The sequence below is a fragment of the Falco biarmicus genome, chromosome 3 (assembly GCF_023638135.1).
Source record: "Falco biarmicus isolate bFalBia1 chromosome 3, bFalBia1.pri, whole genome shotgun sequence".
Taxonomy (NCBI): Eukaryota; Metazoa; Chordata; class Aves; order Falconiformes; family Falconidae; genus Falco; species Falco biarmicus.
The window spans coordinates 108,390,430-108,409,632 of NC_079290.1; the positions used below are offsets into that span (position 1 = coordinate 108,390,430).

General features: G+C 45.8%; 1 protein-coding gene across 2 annotated transcripts in view; it reads right to left on the reverse strand.

Moving 5' to 3' along the window:
* Positions 1-5,670: 5,670 nt before the first annotated feature.
* The window catches only part of PUSL1 (pseudouridine synthase like 1), a 28,636-nt gene continuing 15,103 nt past the window's right edge, over positions 5,671-19,203 (reverse strand). Inside the window, exons 4-8 of one of the 2 annotated variants that reach the window (XM_056333500.1) lie at positions 18,122-18,271; positions 15,703-15,876; positions 10,917-10,971; positions 6,866-7,028; positions 5,671-5,818 (exon numbers count right to left, since the gene is read on the reverse strand). In XM_056333500.1, coding sequence (XP_056189475.1) covers positions 5,787-5,818; positions 6,866-7,028; positions 10,917-10,971; positions 15,703-15,876; positions 18,122-18,271 — 574 coding nt within the window. In that variant the 3' untranslated portion in view covers positions 5,671-5,786. The remainder of the gene's footprint in view (positions 5,819-6,865; positions 7,029-10,916; positions 10,972-15,702; positions 15,877-18,121; positions 18,272-19,203) is intronic. The other variant, XM_056333502.1, reaches the window with a different exon arrangement.

The following is a 19,203-nucleotide window of genomic DNA, read 5'->3' on the forward strand; positions in this document are numbered from 1 at the left end:
TGGAGCGTAGGATGTCCGACATGGGATAAGAGTCTTAAGCCATCCTCACCTCAGGAGGTTCTTGAGTGTTATTTCACCTCGAGCAGGTAAGAGCTAAAGCCACACAGCTGAGCGACGTCAAGTCTGGTGAAGTCTTGTCATCCAGACGCCTGCGCTCGGTATATTTAGATGGAAAGCAGCGTGGCTGTATGGGAGAATAAATCATTTAAAACACAAGCATTTGAAGTTTACGCAGTAGCCAGAGTCCTCACTGGCATTAAAATCATCACAAAGTGACGATACTGAAATAACAGAGGTAGCAATTCCTCCTGCCCCAAAAGGAGACGTGGAAAGCTATAGCTCTGGCTAGGGATGGGCCAGAAACTGAAGCGGTACAACAGAACTGTAGCAGCGATACACCTTTGGACGTCCTGCCATTAATTTTTCATTCCTAAGCCCTACCAAAATTCCTGCATCACTGCCGAGGGGTTATTATGATGTTATTATTCTGTCCTTAGAAATCCGCAGGGCTGGATTGTGCAGACTTCCCAGGAAAAAGGAAAGCAGGAGTGCCAAAAAGACAAGCAGGAGTGCTTTTCCAGTGGCTCCCAGGTGACAGTTAGCCCTGCAGTCTGCGTGACTGAGCTGTTTCAACCTTGCTGCCGCAGTTTTTTTTGCGGAGCACGTGTGGAACCTTCCTTTTAAAATGAAGAAATAGTATTTAAAGCACAGAACTGAAACAGGTAGTTGGCATCCGTACCAAGCTGTTACGCAAACCATAAAGTGGCAGCAGGAGGAGAGTTCAGGGCGGATCGCCAGGAGTAAAGCTAACCACTGTCACGTAACGGTAAGTGGAAGGGCTCAGCACTGCAGGCAAGATGTGCCAGGTCTCTGGGAACAAACACTGCTCTGCAGGAGCGTGTTGAGCACAGGATACAGGCCGAGGTCGTCGTAAGACCCGGTTAACATGCCTGCAGACAACGTGAGAGACACAGCGGGATTTCCACCCTTCCCACCCACGCTTTTACGCCTTAGCTGACCTTCAGGTACACACGGGACGGCTCGGTGTGAGCTGCTGGGTGAACTTACAGCACCCTACGCCGCCTCTGCAGGCACACTGCAGAGGGAAACTACCACTCACCCCAGTTACAAAGGGGGCCTGAAGGACTAGTTTTAGTGTTTGAAACGTGGGAAAGAGTCACTGTCCAAGCACAACGCCTCTCAGCTAGGTCACTCGTGTCACGTAAGCAATAAACCGCACTCCAGCAGTGCAGTTTTTCTCCATCAAATAGAAACAAAATCCAACTAAGCTAAATGTAGACACCTAAACATAGACACCTAAACAGAATCCCTTAAAGGCAGTGGAGAAATTAAACCCAAGTACAATATGTGCAGTGTTCTTCAAGTTAAGCCATTGAAAGCACAACAAAATTCAGTGGGTACTTTCCAAAGGAAACTCTGAAATCACACTTCCTCCCAACAGTTGTTTATCTAATGAAGTCGAAAGCACCCAAGATGATAACTGGAAGACTAAAAATGGGGAAAAAAATGGTTTCACTTTAAGTAGGCAAGCACACGTATCTGCTTACACGGGTCTTTCACTGACCAGCAAAGGGTTTGTACACACAGAAGAAAATTAATACAAACCCAGGCGTGGCTAAGGCATAACTTCAAGCAGCACAGGACTTGAAACAGCCTTTATCTCAGAGCTTTACCAGAGCAAGAGCCACTGAACATCTCTCTTCTAGGTTCAAAGTATAGAGTGGCAGCTGCGGGAAGATAAGGCAGAGGCCTGTAAAATCATTGAAGGGGCAGGACAGGCAAAGCAGACTGATGAGCTTCCGCTTCTCACAAGACAAGCACAGTAAGGACAGCTGTAGACACTATCGGGTAACGGCTCCAAAACAAAAGGAGTTTTTCCACAGGGTTCTGTAGAAGCTAGACATGAGAGCTGCTGACTGCCTAAAACTGCCTCCGCGCACACCCCTGGCAGTACGGCTGTGAGGCCTTACGAAGCTGCTTGCACCGTGATACCACAGGAATATTGTTCCCTTTCAGCACCTGTAGTCTCAATCCCCTACATCCCTCCCGAAACAGGAGCCCGCATCTGCTAGGTGAACAGCTGGACTCTGTGATCTTAAAAGTCTTTTCCAACCTAAACAATTCTATGGTTCTATGATTATGTCTTATATTCTCAGAGTGGGCAGTGGGCAATGCCACCAGCTCCGCTGCTGGGAAGTAACACATGAAACTGGCCACAGAGACCCTTGTGCCCGCTGGCACCCACCGCGCCTAAATGCAGCCCATCTAAGCTTAACTATGGAAGTAACAAACAGTGGAAGAGAGGTGGAGGGGTAAATAAACCGCTGTCACGGAGTATTTTACAAATCTTTTACAAGTCAGTCTTCTACCAGTTGCAAACAGTTGCATACGCACTGCAGGACCCCACCATGTACATTAAATCTGCCTGAAAATATTTTCATTCCCTGTGAGAGGTAATAGCAGTGACAGAGTCTACGACTAAACATACATTTTCCAACCATACAGCCACTTCCATACCCTATAACAACATATCATTTATTTATCTACCGTGAGTCTGATCAAATTCAAAATTCAGCTTTGCTTCCCAGAGTTGTTTGTTGGTTTTTTGTTTGCTTTTGGCTTGGTTGGCTGGAGTTGGCTGGTTGGTTGGTGTTTTTTTGTAGTTTTCTGGGGGTTTTTTTGTTTGTTTGTTTGTTTGTTTTTTTGAGGGGGGGGAAGGCTGTTATTTCTTCTAGACAAACAAAAAACACTACTGAACTTCTGTTTCTGTACAAAGCGATTTGATTTACAAAAACACATAAAAGCATACATTGAAGTTTCCACTGGATATTGAGTTCATTAAATTATTAGAACTGTTTTCATATAAAGCCAAGCTTAAGTCTTTGAACTCTGGTCAAGTGTGAGGTTTTACTGGGTTTTAGTTTGAAAGCATCACTGTCAAACAATCAGAAAGACACATCTCCCCGTGTACTGGCTGTCCAAATTGAATCAGCTTAAAAGAAACTAGTAATGCAGCAACATAAAAAGGAGCAGAATGCTAAAATACCCCTTGATAACTAACAAGTATTAATGATGGACATAAAAAAAATTATTCAGAGTAGGAGTGTGCACAGAAGTTCTCTACTGATGGTACATTTTCTGATGCTAAGAGAGCACGTTCTTTAATTAAATGTCTTTAGGTTAATTTTAACAGTTGCTCTGGGATTTAAAAAGAACAAAAGCAAAACCCCACAACAGTTCTTTACGCTAACTGCAGAGTTCGCCAGTCAGTCTGCTTCCAGACTACTGCCCGGCCAGCTGAACCTGGGGCGCTCAGTTACTGGATTCGATGACCAGCCCATAAGCACAATACGTTTTTACTGTAACCAGAAGTTGGGAAACATTTGCAGAAACATCGATAGCAGCGATTCTTGCACTGCAGCTACGATACCCCAGTCTGCAGCAGCAGTTAACGTGTTTTAACACCCAAACAGCATTAGTATTTGGGTCAGTTTTCTGCCCTGTAAATATCCGTAATAAATTTAGTTAGAAAGTTAACTTACCAGAGCTCAGAGCATTGTCCCTCTTGCAAAAGCTGCAGGTGAGTGCACTGGCCTCTCCAAAGAGTTCTCGCAATTCAGAGGTCACCACTAAGCTCTTCACCAGAGCAAACTGCCCTGCAAGACACACTGCAGAGCTCTCCCACATTGCTCTACAGAGAGAAACCACAGGAAGCGAAGATGAAAAGCTGTCACTCAGATCCAAGACACAGCACTTGCCCCGCTAGCGACGTGGCCCCCCCCAGACCTGGGGGGAGAGCACAGCACACAGCCAACACACCACCAGTGCACGCTTTACCTCCCTCCACTGCAAGAGGAGGCACAACGCTCCCACCCAAAGCCGCCTGCAGCGCCAGGCCTGCCTTTGTGGAACCAGGTACCAGGGCATCAGTCTGAGGTGCTCTGAAGTGGGCCCGTAGCTGCGCTCACTTCCCCCTCAAAGGGAGGAAAAGCGAGATCCGCTGCCATTCCCTTCCAGACAAACTGCTGTAAAAACACACGGGCACGTCAAGGTTTGGAGCAGGGAAGTCCCGGTGCTTGTGTTGAAAAATCAGGGCAGCGTGTTACAGCATCCCTGCCCCCGGGTACTTACCCGGCAAGGCTGTACTAGAGAAGCACCAACAGGCACCACGCCATCGGCACAGCGGCTTCAACTCTCCTTCTCCACGGCAGAGCACCAGGGCTCCCTCCCAGGTTCTGTCTTCTTTGGGAATTGGTCCCCTCCGAGCAGTCTGCATGCTCCACGGGAAGGGAGAGAGTAACCAGAAGTACCTTGCCTTTCCTTCCCATGCTGGCAAAACTGCTACCTGGAACAGAGCGGGGAGGAGATGCATCAGTTCTCGTGAGCGGACACCTAGAAATGGGCCATCCTCGTATTCTGTATCAGGACCACTCACTACTTCAACCCCCCCGCTGCCAAAGACAAGGGAGGCCTTAAAAGAGGTCAAAAAGAACTGCTGCCCCCTCCTCTGCCTACCTTGCTGCTCTCCACCGTGCAAACAGAGACCAGAAATTCCACAGTCCTCAAGTGGGCTGTCTGCTCTGGCTTTCTCGGTGATTCTTCTCCTCTCATAGACAGAGGGGAGTTTAATTATGGTGGTGCCAGGCCTCTCAGCTGCACGTTGCTTTCACTGCAGGATTTAAATCGGGTATTGCTTCTTCTGTGAAATTCAGAAGTATTTTTTTTTTCCCTGTCCTTTTTCCTGTAACCTGGCACTCAGTCATTTTATAACCAAAACGGAGATTCTGGTGTCATTCATAAGAAAAAAAACCCCACAAGTTACCCAATGTGTATTTTATTGCTTGGGCAAGCAGGCAAAACCTGAGGTTAGAGCGGGGTTAAAAAAAAAAAAAAAAAAAAAAAAAAAAAGTTCTCTCTGCTCCCTGCTCTGCACTAGGATTCACACGCCCTTAGATCACTGCTAGGCTTCAGCACGCTCTGCAGTACCACTGCACCAACAACTGCCAACAGCAGAAGGTGGCAACGAGCAAACCAAAGCCCAGCAAGAGCGTGGCAGCCACCCTCCGGCTACAGAGCCTCCGCTGCCGACCGCGCTTCACGGCCCGCTAGGCTCTCACTCAGGCAGCTGTGCCTCTGCTACCAGCCCAGGCTGCGACTGTTAAGACAGGGTTTAAGTGACCTCAAAAGAACTTGGCTCTGTAACACGCCACATCTTAAGTGTAACACATGTGACTTTGTACCAGGGAACAGAATAATGTAAAAACTACTACAGTTCAGCAAGGGCAACTGCTGATGAGGAGAGGAAGTGGCGAGTACTTTCAAAGGCTGCTTCTGTTAAGTCGCTGCATCAAACAGCAACTGCTGTCCCAACCATGCCGTACAAAGGCAGGGCTACAGAGGAGAGGGCTGGAAACGCTTCATTCTCCTCCGTTTTAAACCTGTATTCCTCCCACACACACCACAGAAGGGAAGAAACCCAAATCCACACAAACAAAACCACCAAGCCCCACTCCTCCCTCCTCCTGTTTGAGAGACAGGCACCAGAATTTCAAAAAAATAAAAGTTATCTGAAAGCAGCATGGAGTTGTTCTTCCTTCTCCCATTGACAGTCTCAGTGAGCAAGAAGAAATCATAGGAAGATGCCTACAGTCACGGTCAATGATTTTTATTGAGACAAGATCGTGTATTGTGTAAAGAGCACTTGGCAAACCTCCATCACACATCCACAACAGTCCTTTCGGATGTGGCTGTATCTCACGGAGCTGCTATTCTCCTGGGGCAACTGTAGCGTTCAAATCTGAGAGGGGGGAAAAAAGAAAACATTGATTTAGGGAAAAAGTTGGCACTGAAACCACCTGAAAGCACTTAAAAATCTGTAGTCTTCATTTCCTGCCTGGGCTCCCTCCGCACTGGCACAGACAGCTCCGCAGCCAGCACCGTGAGGAAAAGCACCATCGGAGAGGACCACAACCAGCAAGCAGCAGCTGCCTTCCCAAGGGCAGGCCGAGCGCCCAGGACCACGTTCAAGCTCCTCGCACAGCTCTTCGTTGCTTCCCTTTCCCTTGTGTCTTCCTTAAGCCCCAGTGTCTGCAGTGCTGCTGCGGGAGACAGCGTACTCTAAGCCCACCTGCATGAGACAACACAGCCTGGAGAAGGTCTGCAGTGTGGTGGAAAGGTGGAAAGTCCTTTCTATCTATGTTTTGTGGGCACTGGATTAATCAGAGGCAGGTTAATCCTTGCAGTTTAAATACCTGCTACCCCTAGCATGGATGTCAAACTTCCACTACGTCACCATTTGCTACTTCTGCAAATTTGCCCCCTACCCATTTATTTTTTTTTTTAAATCTAAAAAATTTAAATAGTTTAGTTCAGATGCTGTTAAAGAGAGCCACCACGTAAGCAAAAGGATGATCTGCTTTCTGCCCTCCAGTCTGTACTCAAATACCAAGGGGGAAAGTCAGTGAACAGCAATGGATCTGTAGGTGCCCAGATACCACAGAAGATTTGGTCTTTATACGCAGTCAGGGACAGAAGAAGAATCTATGAGAATTTAAAGTATCATTCACATGAGATCTCAAAGTCATTGTCAACTTCTTTTTTACTACCCTGCAACTAAGAGGGGGAAATCTACCTGGGGAAAAAAAAAAATACACATTTTTTCCACAGCAACTGCTGTAAACACCTGTACAGTCTGGGGCACTCGCTGTGACGTGGGTGTCAATGAAGGAAGCTGTGAGCCACAGGTCAGGCGGCACATAAAGGGGAGACTGTGGGTGTCACTGCTCCCTTCAGTATTAGATCCGACTCCTACAAAAAGTGAATGCAAAAGGAATGGTATTCTTACCTGCTTCGTTATATTCCACTGATTTTAGAAAGAGTCCAGATGGTGGAGCCATGGCATTTGATGGAAAAGCCCGTGAATCTTTTATCTCCAGTAACTCCTTTATATGACGAGGTGTTAACTTTCCCTGGCCAACTGCAACTAGAGCCCCAACCATTCTTCGGACCTGGACAAAGAGAGAACATAGCTTAGGAGCTGCCTTTTATAAAATTTAAGGAGATTAGGAAGTTCTGGCTAGTCCTGGACTTGCGCTATCAGCAGCACTGGGCTGTTAAAACAGCCCACTGCTACTACTGACGGCAAGTCAAACTGGAAACCCTAATCAGAGAGTTTAGTGTCTGTCACTCAGGAAAGAAAATTGCCATTTCTTCATATGAGCCTGCTCCTGAATATAGGTACATCATTATTAAACCCAGAATTCCCAGAAAGCCGGATTTCTGGCGCTCTTCCGCTGTTCCCAGTACTATCAGTTGTTCCCAGTGCTGTGCACTTTGCTCCTAGTCCAACATGCTGGGTGTTAAGAAGCAAGCATTGCTCCACACAAAGAATGTTTTGACTCATGTTTTAGGTGCCACTGAAGTATCCCAGGTCCAGACTCACCCATCTGGGTTCAAGCCAGTCCTGGCTGCCCCCTGTATGCCCTTGGTATCACACACCTCCAGGGAGCATTTCCTGTGCTCGCTTTATTTCTTCAGAAAGTTCATACTCCCTTAGTCCCCAAGCACACCCCAGCAGTCACAGTCACCCCACAGTCTGCGGAGGAAAGGTGTTCTTTCCCCTTCTAGCAGGGACTGCATGGGCTACCCAGGTTCTGGACTGACAGGGGTGACATGACAGCACGCAGCAGCTAAGCTTGTCTGCAACGTGTAGTGGCACAGCATCTTCTAGTGACCAAAGCTGATGGTAGGGAAGGGAGAAGAACTAGCAAAATTATCTTGCGTCCTTTAAGTCTTCCCTCCCTGCAGCTAAAGACATTGGTAAGAATGAGGACCTGTAACAGAATGATCTCCAGCTACACTGCATCGCCTTGAAGCAAGGCTTGGTCTTATCACATGTGGCAAGAAAGCTGAGCAGAGGATGGTTTCTGCTTCAGAAACAGCAGCACCCACACATCTGTCTGTGGCAGGAAGCTCATATGCTTTCTGGGAGAGCTGAGCTCACAGGTTCTTAATACATAAGCAATACTGTTTTCAGGTGGGGGACTATGTGGCAGCTTGCTTCTCTCTCAGAAAGCTTAAAAAGAGAGAGAAAAAACCCACTCAAGTAGGACAGCCCACCAGGCAACATCATCCCAGCGCAGCAAGCTGGTATTTCAAACACCTCTGCATGTCACGACTTCCCTTCCCTCCCTCCACACTCAACAGTTCCAGACCTAGCGGGTTAGTGCATATTTCACACCGCAGAGCTCGCCTCCTGCGTGAGCACCCCTCACACTCCAGCATCCTCTTGGCTAAAGAACATCCTTTGCTTCCACATCCCTGGAAGACATGCTGTCCCAGGAGGGCCAAGATGTATCTGCCAATGCCACCTGCACACCAAATGCTAGCTCCCTATGGCTAGCTATCTATTACACCTCTGTGTGGTGGCTTCATTCCTCTCCACCCCTTTCATGAGCTGAAGGCGTCCTTCTGAAAACAGAGGACTGAGCACCAATCTTCCTGCTGCTTCTTCATGTCAAGGCAACCTCATGAAGTGGCTGCTGAGGAATAACTGACAAGGAAGAGCCCCTCGAGCCCCTCAACTTGTGCCCAAAGTACTCTCAGCAAGGCATCCTAGAGAGGATCCCTGGGGAAACAAAGGATGAAGATAGAGAAGGGCTTCCAGCCTTTTGTTCAGCAAGAGATGAAACTCAAGGAAAGCCAGGCTCTGTCCCAGTGCCACTGGGGTGAACAGGCTTGTCCAAACAGTCCCATCATGAGAAACGTGTCTCTCGAGGGGAAAGAAACAGCACAGTGCAATGAACTTAACCAGGCCAGTGGTGTCCAGCTAGGCAAGAGCTGAACCCCCTCCCAGAACCTGCCAGCACTTTGCTTGGGCTCACCTGCACTCATTTTCACAGGAGAGATCACGCTACCTCAGGGAACATGCCACACATTCGCCAGACCCAAGTCTTATCTGACAGAGGAGCCACACTGAAACTCAGCCCTTCACACCGCTTGATCCCAAGTCACCCCACTTTCACCATCTCCAAGTTGCTTTTCTTCGTCCACACTGGAAGAACTGCCCTCCGGTCTCAAATTTTACAGGCAACAGCAGTTACCAGCCCACATGGAGGAAACCGGTCAGGCAGACACTGTCCTGCCTCGTTCACCTTCTCGTACCGCTGCCAGAACACCCCCGACTTGTGCAGGTGCAGTCAGTCATTTGGCCTAAATCAACATTCATTCTATGAGTGACCTTTCAAAGTGCACCAAGCTCTTCAAAAACATAAACGCAGTGCTATAATGAAGCATTGGTCTAACTTTCCGACCCATTAATGTTTACAAAAGAATAAACCAAAGTCCACTAAGCATCCTGAGCATGTTTATCACCATTAACACAAAAGGTCCAGCAAACCAAGATATATTTAATCCAAAGGCAAGCACTGTCTCTCCCCATGTGCTCTGACTGTGGAGTGCCGAGAGCCTGCCTTTAAGCAGACAGCAGAGAGGAAGCACAGATACTTGACATATGTTATTTTATCCATCCCTCACTAGAGGTCATTGTATGCTGTGACTTAGCTTTGATGCCTCCACACTTGGGAGTTTGCTAGTGTAAAAGTGGACTAATGGTATGCGTCTGAAATAGCCATGTGCTTGGTGTCTCCCTCCTGCATGCTATTCAGCAAAAATACATACGTACACCTTTTGGGCTGTGTAACCCTTTTCTCTAATAAAACCATCCAAACGGCAATACTTGTAGCAGCTATATGAGGTGACAGCAGAGATCCATCTAGTTCAGTCTGCTCTTTACGACGGAGGGTGGAAGCTGATGCTCAGGTAGAAGAGTGCAAGTTCAGCGAGTGCAGCCTGCTCCTGCTACCCTATAGCCTGCCAGCTCACTGCAAGGCGGCTGCTGTGAACAAGGTTCAAAGAAGGCATTAGGCTGAGGCGAGCATTACGGGTAACTGTCCTCTCTGCAAAATGTCACTAAGTACCATTTCCGTCCTAACGCACTAAATGGGTTACCAGCATTTCCTCCTTGTCACAAGAGTATCTGATGAAGCAAATCCCTGCTGTATGTCAAGCCCTTCTCGAGCATGTTGTTGTTCTTCCCTTGCTCGTATCCAGACACCCACTGTCAGAGAGCTTACAGAGCATTACTTGGCACAGGATAAAAACAAATTTGGTTTGTCAAAACAGAATAAAAAATAGCTGCTTGCTGTTCCCACAAAACACCCCCTCTCTCCTCTAAAAAACAAGCCCTCTCTTGCCTATTCTCTGTCTCCAGAGTGTGACCATGGCCAGGATGGGCAGACTGAGAACAGCCAACTCTTTCCTAATGAGATGATCCATTAAGTTGCGGAGAAAGCAGTCTCCCCTGAGGACAGCAGCGAAAACCCCACTGGAGTTATTTCAAAGAAAACCCAGTGGAGACTAGACAGCATGGCAGAGGGAAAGATCCTGCAGTCATGCCTGCATAGCTGAATCAGGTCTTCCCATCTCTCCTTTGTGCAACACTGAGAATTACTTCATGCTCCGAAGCCAGAAAGTAAAATTCCAGGCAGTCTTTGCTGGGCCCAGTGCCATTCAGCAGAGCAAGAACATATGTCTGTTGGTTTTTACCACTCAGCCTGCAAAGACAAAGATTGCGGAAAACAAAACTTTCCGTCCTCCCACACAATTCTGTGACTTCGGACATTCATTTTAGAGACAAACTTAAGAGATTCTGGTTCTACTGGATCAAACAAAGAACACAAAACCTCACCTCTCTGATGCTAAGTCCCTGTGTGTGTCACGCAGCTGTAACACCAGCTGTGCAACAGAGATGGCACAACATTGTTAAACTGATTAACAGTTACAGCAACACTTTGGTTCTTGGAAGGTTGTGTGCTGAATAAAACACCAAATAGTACCTGTCGGTAAAGAAATGCTCTGCTCCTGAACGTCAACTCCCAAAACTCCAGCCCCCTAAAGAAAAAAACAGAAAAAGCATTTAAAATTCTTATTTCAAATGGCTCTTCTACCCACAAGAGAAGTATAAATCACAGGTGAAGGTGAGCAGAATGGATAAGAGGATAAGAAGCTGCACAGCCCCCAATTAACCCCAAAGAGCACCATGAGCTTTTGAATACCAGACTGCTCATTTGCTACTCCAATGCAGACATTTTCTAGGGTGAGGCAATTCCTGCCTGGTTTGTATGTACCTAGTTTTAATGGGGCTTGATCTTCCTGCTACCTTACGCCTAGGTATATAACGATTCAAATAAAAGGGAAAGGGCTAAGGTCTGCTAAGGTACTACCGATTTGAGGAATGCAGTCTGATGCCTCCTGGAGAAAGGAGGCAACAACCCCCAGTAGCGAAGCAACTCTACCATTTCATTTGGAGCTGTCTTAAGAGAGTCATGTCGTCTTTACAGGTTTTGCAGAATGGATTCCAACACTCAGCAATGCCTACTGCAACATCCACATGCTACGGGAAAAGTCAGGAGAAGCAACTCAAGACACAGACATGCCTGAGAAATTGAGCTGCAGCATAAGAACACCAGTGACGGCAGACAAGAAAGCACTCCAGGCTAAGAGCTAGCAGAGCAGGAAATAGCAGATGAATATTTGGGGATGGCTGCATGGATGCTACTATGCAAGAAGACATCCTCTCTCCTCACCAAATCTGTCTGTTCATACAGATACAATTTTCCAGAAGGTTTTATGGTAGTAACCTATATTTCTCATAAGAACTCTACTGAAGCTAACTATTCCAACACTTCACCGACACTTGCATCCTCTGCTAAATCTTTCCAAGTTGCTTTCTAAATACTTCTGTGTTTTTGTTGATGTTCTAGTACCACTTCCAACACTAAAACCCAATGCAAAGCAGTTCTCAGGAATAGTCCTGCAGGGAAGAACTTGTATGCACGTTTCCTTCCTACAAATTATAAAAATCTGATATGCATATTAGATATATAAGAACACGTACACAAGTATCAACAGCACAAAAATTAGGTTATCACTTCAATACCTGCATCTTCAAACTTTCAGGCTACCAAGAAATCCTAGAAGCTGCTTTGATAAAAGTAACAATAAAATAACAATAAAAATAAACTGTTAGCAAGTTTGTTTCTAAGTGGTCCTTATACCCCATAGCATTCCTACAGCAAAAAGAAATGAAACTTACCTGACATAAGCCAGAAAACTAAGTATTTGCATGCAAACCCTCTGCTCTCCTCCCTTGCAACGAGCCCAGTAGCTGGGTATCAAAGGGCTATGGAGATTTGAATCGGCTGTGAGAAAAGCACAGCTGCAACATATTCACCTGGAGGGTTCAGATGGACAGGCTGGGTTTGCTGGAAACACCTGAGTATCAGGAAAGGGGCTGCCCATTCCCTGGGAGAGGAGGCAGCTCTTGCAAGCCACAGAAGAAAGGTGAAGCAGGGACACCACGATTCACAGGCCCACATGGGGCATCAGGGCAGGGCTAGCAGGAAAAGAAACTGAAATAGTCATTGCAGAGAGCAGCCACAAGCTGTTTTGTCGCAGGATTTACAGATAAATTACTGCTTTTAGCCCTCCTTGTTGTGTATGTGGGCATATGCAAAGGCAGCTCCTACCTCCGGATTCCTCTTTATGTCAGGAAATGACAGTGTTTCTACCACTTACATATGGTCTGCTCTACCCCAGCTCAACGTGCATGGCATGCAGGCATGTGCATTGCTACACACATGCACAAACGCCCAGTATATCGAGGTCATAATTCAGCTCAGCTCTTTAGCAAAGCACAAGAGACAATTTTTTCAAACAGAGACAAATCCACCTCTCATCAAATTGCATGCACCTTCTTTAGCCAGGATTCTCCTGTCTTGGTTGTCTTGACAAGATATATTAAGCCACAAAAGATGAGCTGAGATACTTGGGGAAAAATATCTCTTAGACTTCAAAAGAGAACAAGATGTTTTTCTTTAAGGGGAATTTGTGTTTTTCTTGTCAATCTCACAGATAATTTTGCTTACCAGCAAAAAAATCCAGCTGTCTTTCTCCATTTGGCAGCAGAAGCCAGCACCTTGCAATGAATAATACATGTTCTGCTCGAAAACAGGTGACGGAGCAATCGCTCCCTAGGAATAAGTGATGGGGCTACGTCTCTGAACACATCCTTAGCATTCAAAAGCATTCTGTATGGATGGGACACTAACTCCATTTCCACTGTTGCTGAGCAACCGAGTTTGATGGAAAGAATCATTTTAACAGTTAGTCTTTTAAACAGACAAGTGGTCAATTGAGAAGAACAGTTTAAGTTCAGAAAGGAAGGAAAGAAGGAAAGAAAAGCTGCATTATTTGACTAAGAGACCACAGTTTATCATTCTGTGGATTCCTCCCTCTGCAACAGGAAAAAAATTCCTTAGATTAGGCTAAAAAACCCAAGCTTTTTTCTATTATTTCTAAGCTTTACTGCTGTCCCAGCCCTTTCATTGCAGGAACAGTTCACTTCTGCTACTGCAGTGAAGAAATACACACATATACACAAATTCAGGCATATTTGGTGTCTTATTTGCAGAACGGACAAACACACACTGAACTCCATGAGTGCAATTGTTCACATTCAGAGAGTTTTACAGATTAAAAGTAACTACAACACTGTAATTAAAAACCCCTTAACAAAGGGGGAAAAAACCCCAACACCACCTAGCCCGTCGCAAAGACCCAAACCCCACAACTTTTCTTCTAGATCAGAAAATTCACGGTTGTGGTTGTTACTAACAAAGTAGTCTAAGAGAGTTAAATGCCATTTTAACGCACTGAAACTAGGCTTCTCAAAGCCATCCCCTTCAGCCTAAGCATTCATTAAATCAATTAATATCAACACTTTATAAAAATGACTCACTATAAAACACAAGTTTGGCTGCATGTGTCACCAAAAGCAAAAATATTCCATCAGCAACTTCCTTGATGCTTTTGATCCAGTTTAGGTTTGCTCTCTCTCTCTCGTATGAGCTGTTTTTGGCCTCATGTGGGATGGGTTTATGCAGCAAGTTATGCGAAGAATGGCAATTTCCCTTTTACCGTTAAAATCGAAGACGTAAGAAAAGAGCCGATCCGTATTACATCTCGGAAATCAGACAACCGACAACAGCAGTTCTGGATTTGGAAAGTAACCTGGTATATATGCACTCACAGGTGATCTTAACAAGACTTTTAATGGTTATTTTCAGGTTAACTCTGGACCCTGCCACTTACAATGCTACTCATCATAAAGGACAAGATAATCTTGTGGATGAAGCATCTCACTGTTACTTGCGTCCCCAAGCACAACCACACTTGCCAGAGGGAGGACAAGCTCTCCTTTCAGCAATGGCAACCCAATAATAAACAGCAAGAATGCAGCCACACGAAAGCACCCATTTTCCGCTCCAGCCTTCCTTTTCCCATGGGGATGATGTTTCTCAGCTGCATAGAAGGTAGGAAGTGTTTGTATCTGGCACCAACTGCCCACATCCCTGTGCTTATACAGCAGAGAGCAGCAGTGGAAGTGCCATAGTCAACTGGGTGGCTCTTTATAATGCAGCTGTTTACTGACAAGCACCAACGCTGAGCAGGAACAGCAGGAATCAGAGAAGATGGGAGGAACTGAAAGACCAGGGTTACTCAGAGCATACAGATCTCTCTGTTTTTGCAGCTCGCTTTCAGTTTTTATCTTACACTACTGCTAGCAACATACACTGTTCTATGACATGGACAAAGAAACAGTAGGCTATTTGCAAACTGCAGCGAGGCTCTGCCAAAGCTTGGAGCATGGCACTTGTTGTTACAGACAACTCGGTAGGTATTCAAATCTAATGGAAGGTTGTTGGGGAAAACTACAAAGAAAAGGGGTTTCTCCTAATCAGAAAACAGGAAAATATGGTTTGGAGACAGGCAACAGCAAGGTTTGCTTTCAAGCTGAAACGCATCAGCCACTTATCCGTGAAAGAAGCAAGCATGAAAGCAAAATCCATGTTCAGATCATAAATACCCATTATCTTTCTGGGAAAAAAACTTCAGTTTCTGCTAGAGAGAGAAGACATCCCGCCACTTAATTTCAATACTTGCAAGACCTGGTCCTGAAAGAACCTGACACTCAACAATCTTTTGTTTATGTAATGACTGAGAAATATTGGACTTCCCTTCATCAGCATTCCCTGGGAAGATAGTAGGAGTTACTGGTGTGAACTGAATGATCTGCATAGCTACAGCAGTGACCTAGGTGTTGGGTGGGTTTTTTTCCTTCTGTTTGTAGCCTTTAGGCAAAGCCAGGACACCACTGGGGCGGGGGCAGAGAGGGGGAAATACCACCTCCCATGGCGGAGCCGGTTGTTAGCAACAAAAATGAGCATAAACGCTGGAAGCACCTCGTAGGAATTACTCCGTACCAGATTCCATACGCCAGTTTATAACAGTCTGTGTTTTAATGTACAAATAACTGGACCAGTTTCCCTGCCCTCATTCCTGCTCATCTTTGTCCCTCAGGACATCGGGGAGGAGAGGGCAAGAAACGTCCTTTCCAAGCTGTCACGAGGCAGAACCCTGCTGACACCATCACAGGACTGTGAAAGCAATGCACAGCAAACAGGAGGCCAGTTCCCAAAGCAGTGCTGGAAAGCAGCTTTTCTGACAAAGCAAGCACCAGTTGACCAGAGCAGCTCTGCAGCGAAGTATCGAGGCTCTCACCTGTGTTCATAGTGGTGGGACAGGAAACCAGAAGAGGGCTGGATGTCTACTTGGAGGATGGTTCTGACTGGAGACTGAAAAGGTGTTTCAGAGTTAAGTGAGCGAAAGGTGCTGAAGTCGTGGGTTCCCAGCAGGAACTGTGCTGCATCCTGCATGGCAGGCACATTCAGGTAGCTGAAATCAAACATGCAGAGCAAAAGGAAAGGAGCATCAGGTGGGACCAAGTACGTTAAGTGGGTCAAAAGTCCAGTTAATTGGTGAGAGGCTTAAATTTGGCATGCAGATTTAACACTGCAGCACTGTGGAAACACATTTTGCAAAATGGAGTTTGTCTTGTAACAGCCCAAACCACAAACCAAGATGCCAAGTGACCTGAGGTCTGAAGGTATTGAAAACCCCAGGCTAGATGAGGGGTTGGCAGGCACATGCTTTTACGCAAACCTTTATCCTGCTGTGCTTGTAACAGCTCAATTCAAATAACTCTATTCAAATTGTTGGCTAGAGTGTAGGGCAACCGAACCAAAATCCTTTGCAGTATCTGGATCTTATAAACTGAAAAAGATGTTGCCAGGTAAGAAAACATCAAACACTATGATGGCTTTCCAAACCTTAGATTTGCAACAGCCAAAAGCCGAAATTAGGAAGTAACAGAAATGGAATGAGTGAGCAAACTTTCAGAGGTGAAGCCAGCGTAAACCCAAAGTTGGATTTTACAGAAGAAAGGGCCAAGGGTAAAACTCCAAATGTCAAGTGTCATTCAGATTTTTTCATTGGAAGTATCTAGGTCTCAAGCAAAGGAATTTAGATTTACAAATACATTTGCTGCACAGATGCTTATTTTTATTGTATTTTTGTAAATTTCTCCTAAGAACACCCTGAGCAAGTATGCATGATGTATGGCTTAAGTTTTTCAGATCTTAGCAGAAGTCAAAATGCTCCTGAAGAAAAAAAAAAAAAATCAAGATGAGATTTTCCAACATCATTAAGCTTTTTCACTGTGTTCAAGAAAAATTACTAGTATCCTGGTCACACTGAGAAGCGCTGATGTCACCTAGTTGGCAACTCAGATGCCTACAGAAGTTTAAAGTTTATTATGTGTTTCATACACCAGATGTGTTCAGTAGTGCAAGTAGTAGAAGCTATCAGCTTCTCCACTACTAGCAGTCCAAATATCCCAACTTTTAGTGAGACAGCTCCCATTCAGAGTTTCTTAAATACTCACCCTATCCTTTATGTAGTATTGCTATTTGAGAAAGTTAACTGCAGTGTCTGGATTAAATTAAATGCTGTTTCACAAAGCTTGAGATGAAGGCACGTTGTGCACATAACATCTAATTTTGCAATTTCATACTTATTTTTCCCTTCCACAGCCCACAGAAAAGAAAGTCAGCAATTTAACGTTAGGACAATGTCATCTTCATTCCTCTGCTAGGACAGTTGAGATTACATTTTTTTCCACTACCCACAATTGTTATTCCAATAGTGATGATGAAATGGCCACAACCAGCTACAAACCTGTTTTTCTATAATGTTGTGGAAAACCAGTTTTCTCCAATGTATGTTTATCTCAGTACAACATAAACTGAAAGGACAATGACAAATTATCTTCTGGGGTTTGTTTGTTTTTTCCTCACTCACTGTTTATCATGTCCTAAGTTGTTGGTTTTTTTAAATGGCACTGAATTTGTTTTTCTTCCCTTGCATATACAAGCACTGATTTGTTATTACTCAGTGGCTACTCCAAGAACGCAAGTGAACACTGAGCTAGATACACGGGTTTGTTATTGTAGGGTTGCTCAGAGTCATGGCTCTCCCTATTCAAACATACAAGCACGCAGACAAGGAATAAGACAGCAGATTTACATACAGTTGCTACCAGAAACAGGACTGGGGGGGGGGCGGGGGAAATAATAAATAGATAAGTAAATAAATAAATACTTTTCAGCCTTCATTCTTGCCTGCCTGTATGGTCACACCTAAAACTCTGAGATCTGCCGTGCAATGCATTTCTGCCTCTCTGCATCATATCAGAGCGCTGTTCCCTTCAGCCAGCTGTCCAAATGGGTTTGCTGTATGAATTGGCAAGGTCATCTGAGGAAACGCTCATCACCGCCATGGGGAGAGACACAGAAAGTTGTTGATGGACTGTGCCTGGAGTCACTGAGTTATTTCAGCAGTGCTAAGCATGTCTGTCACAGGTACAACTGACAGTACAATGAAAAAAGTCTGTAAGTCTCAGGTCTCAGTGAACATAACTCAGTGCAGTTGCACTGCTTCCAACAGGGAAATCTTGTCAATACAAATGGGGAATCTGGTCTCACGCATGGAAATTACTCCCCCCTTGCTTTCCCCAAAAGCCAAGCCTTTTCCAAATGTTGATGAGGTAGCTCCCCAGGGAGGTTTAATGGGGCACACTTACCCTCCCGCAGGAGCCCAACAGAGATCCCTTTCGAACACTGGTATTTCAGAATGATGAGCGCAGCCCAACAACAGCCGATAAACGTAGGTTCTTGACAGTGCACAGAAGCGTGCATGAAAGGTATTGGCCACTTGGTAGGCATTCAGAATGCTGTTAGGAGAGAAAGAGATGGAGAGAAATGTCATGTGCTAATTCAAAAGCTGTCGCCTGGTCACCACATAGATGGTAACTAAAACATACAATGGATTCTTCGAGACACTGCACTTCCTGACAGCCAATGACTAACCAGTGACCGAGGATATGCACCTGTAGGCTGCCACAGGCATCTACAAGGTGGCAGAAGAGCCCTGGCATCACCCCTGTCATCAGATACACAGTGAAACTGACTTTGGGTCATCTGCTACCACGCTTTGGGGACACTCACACCATCACAAAAGGCCCACAGTTGAGAAGTGGCAACTGATAGCATGATTTCTTTGTTGTGCCGTGAAACCAAACAGCTCACCCAGCCCATCAAACTGTACTGCACATCTGGCTGAGAGCACATGTGTTCCTAGCGATGCTTAAGGTGAGAGGCTGCGACTTCCCAAAGCAAGCTGACTCCCTCTACCTCCAGCCGAGGAGCACACCTTACGAACACTGTGCCATTCCGCTTTTGCAGAACCACAGTCCCAAACAAGAGCGGGACGGACTCCCCCAGTAACAGAGACCTCCGTGCTTGAAGGCGGCTATGCAGCTCGTTGTAGCAGACGGAGATACTTGAAACTAGGTCACTTCCCTCCCACCTCCCCCCGCAACCTCCAAGACAAATCGGACTTTGCTGCAGCAATGAAAAAAAAGGTGCCTCCCACCCATCTTCTCAACTGAGTCTATCTTGAAAACAGTGGAATGCTACATGCAGGAGACCTCCTGGGAACCTCGCGTTTCATGTGTGCAGAAAATGTCTTTTGGGGATGTTCGTGTCTACTTATCTTCCACTGACTCTGGGCAGTTAAATCAAGAAGCAGCTTTCTAGGCAGCTTAACTCCCCTGTTTTCTTCTATAAGCAACAGGGAGAAATTGCCTTGTTTCTCTAAGCCAGC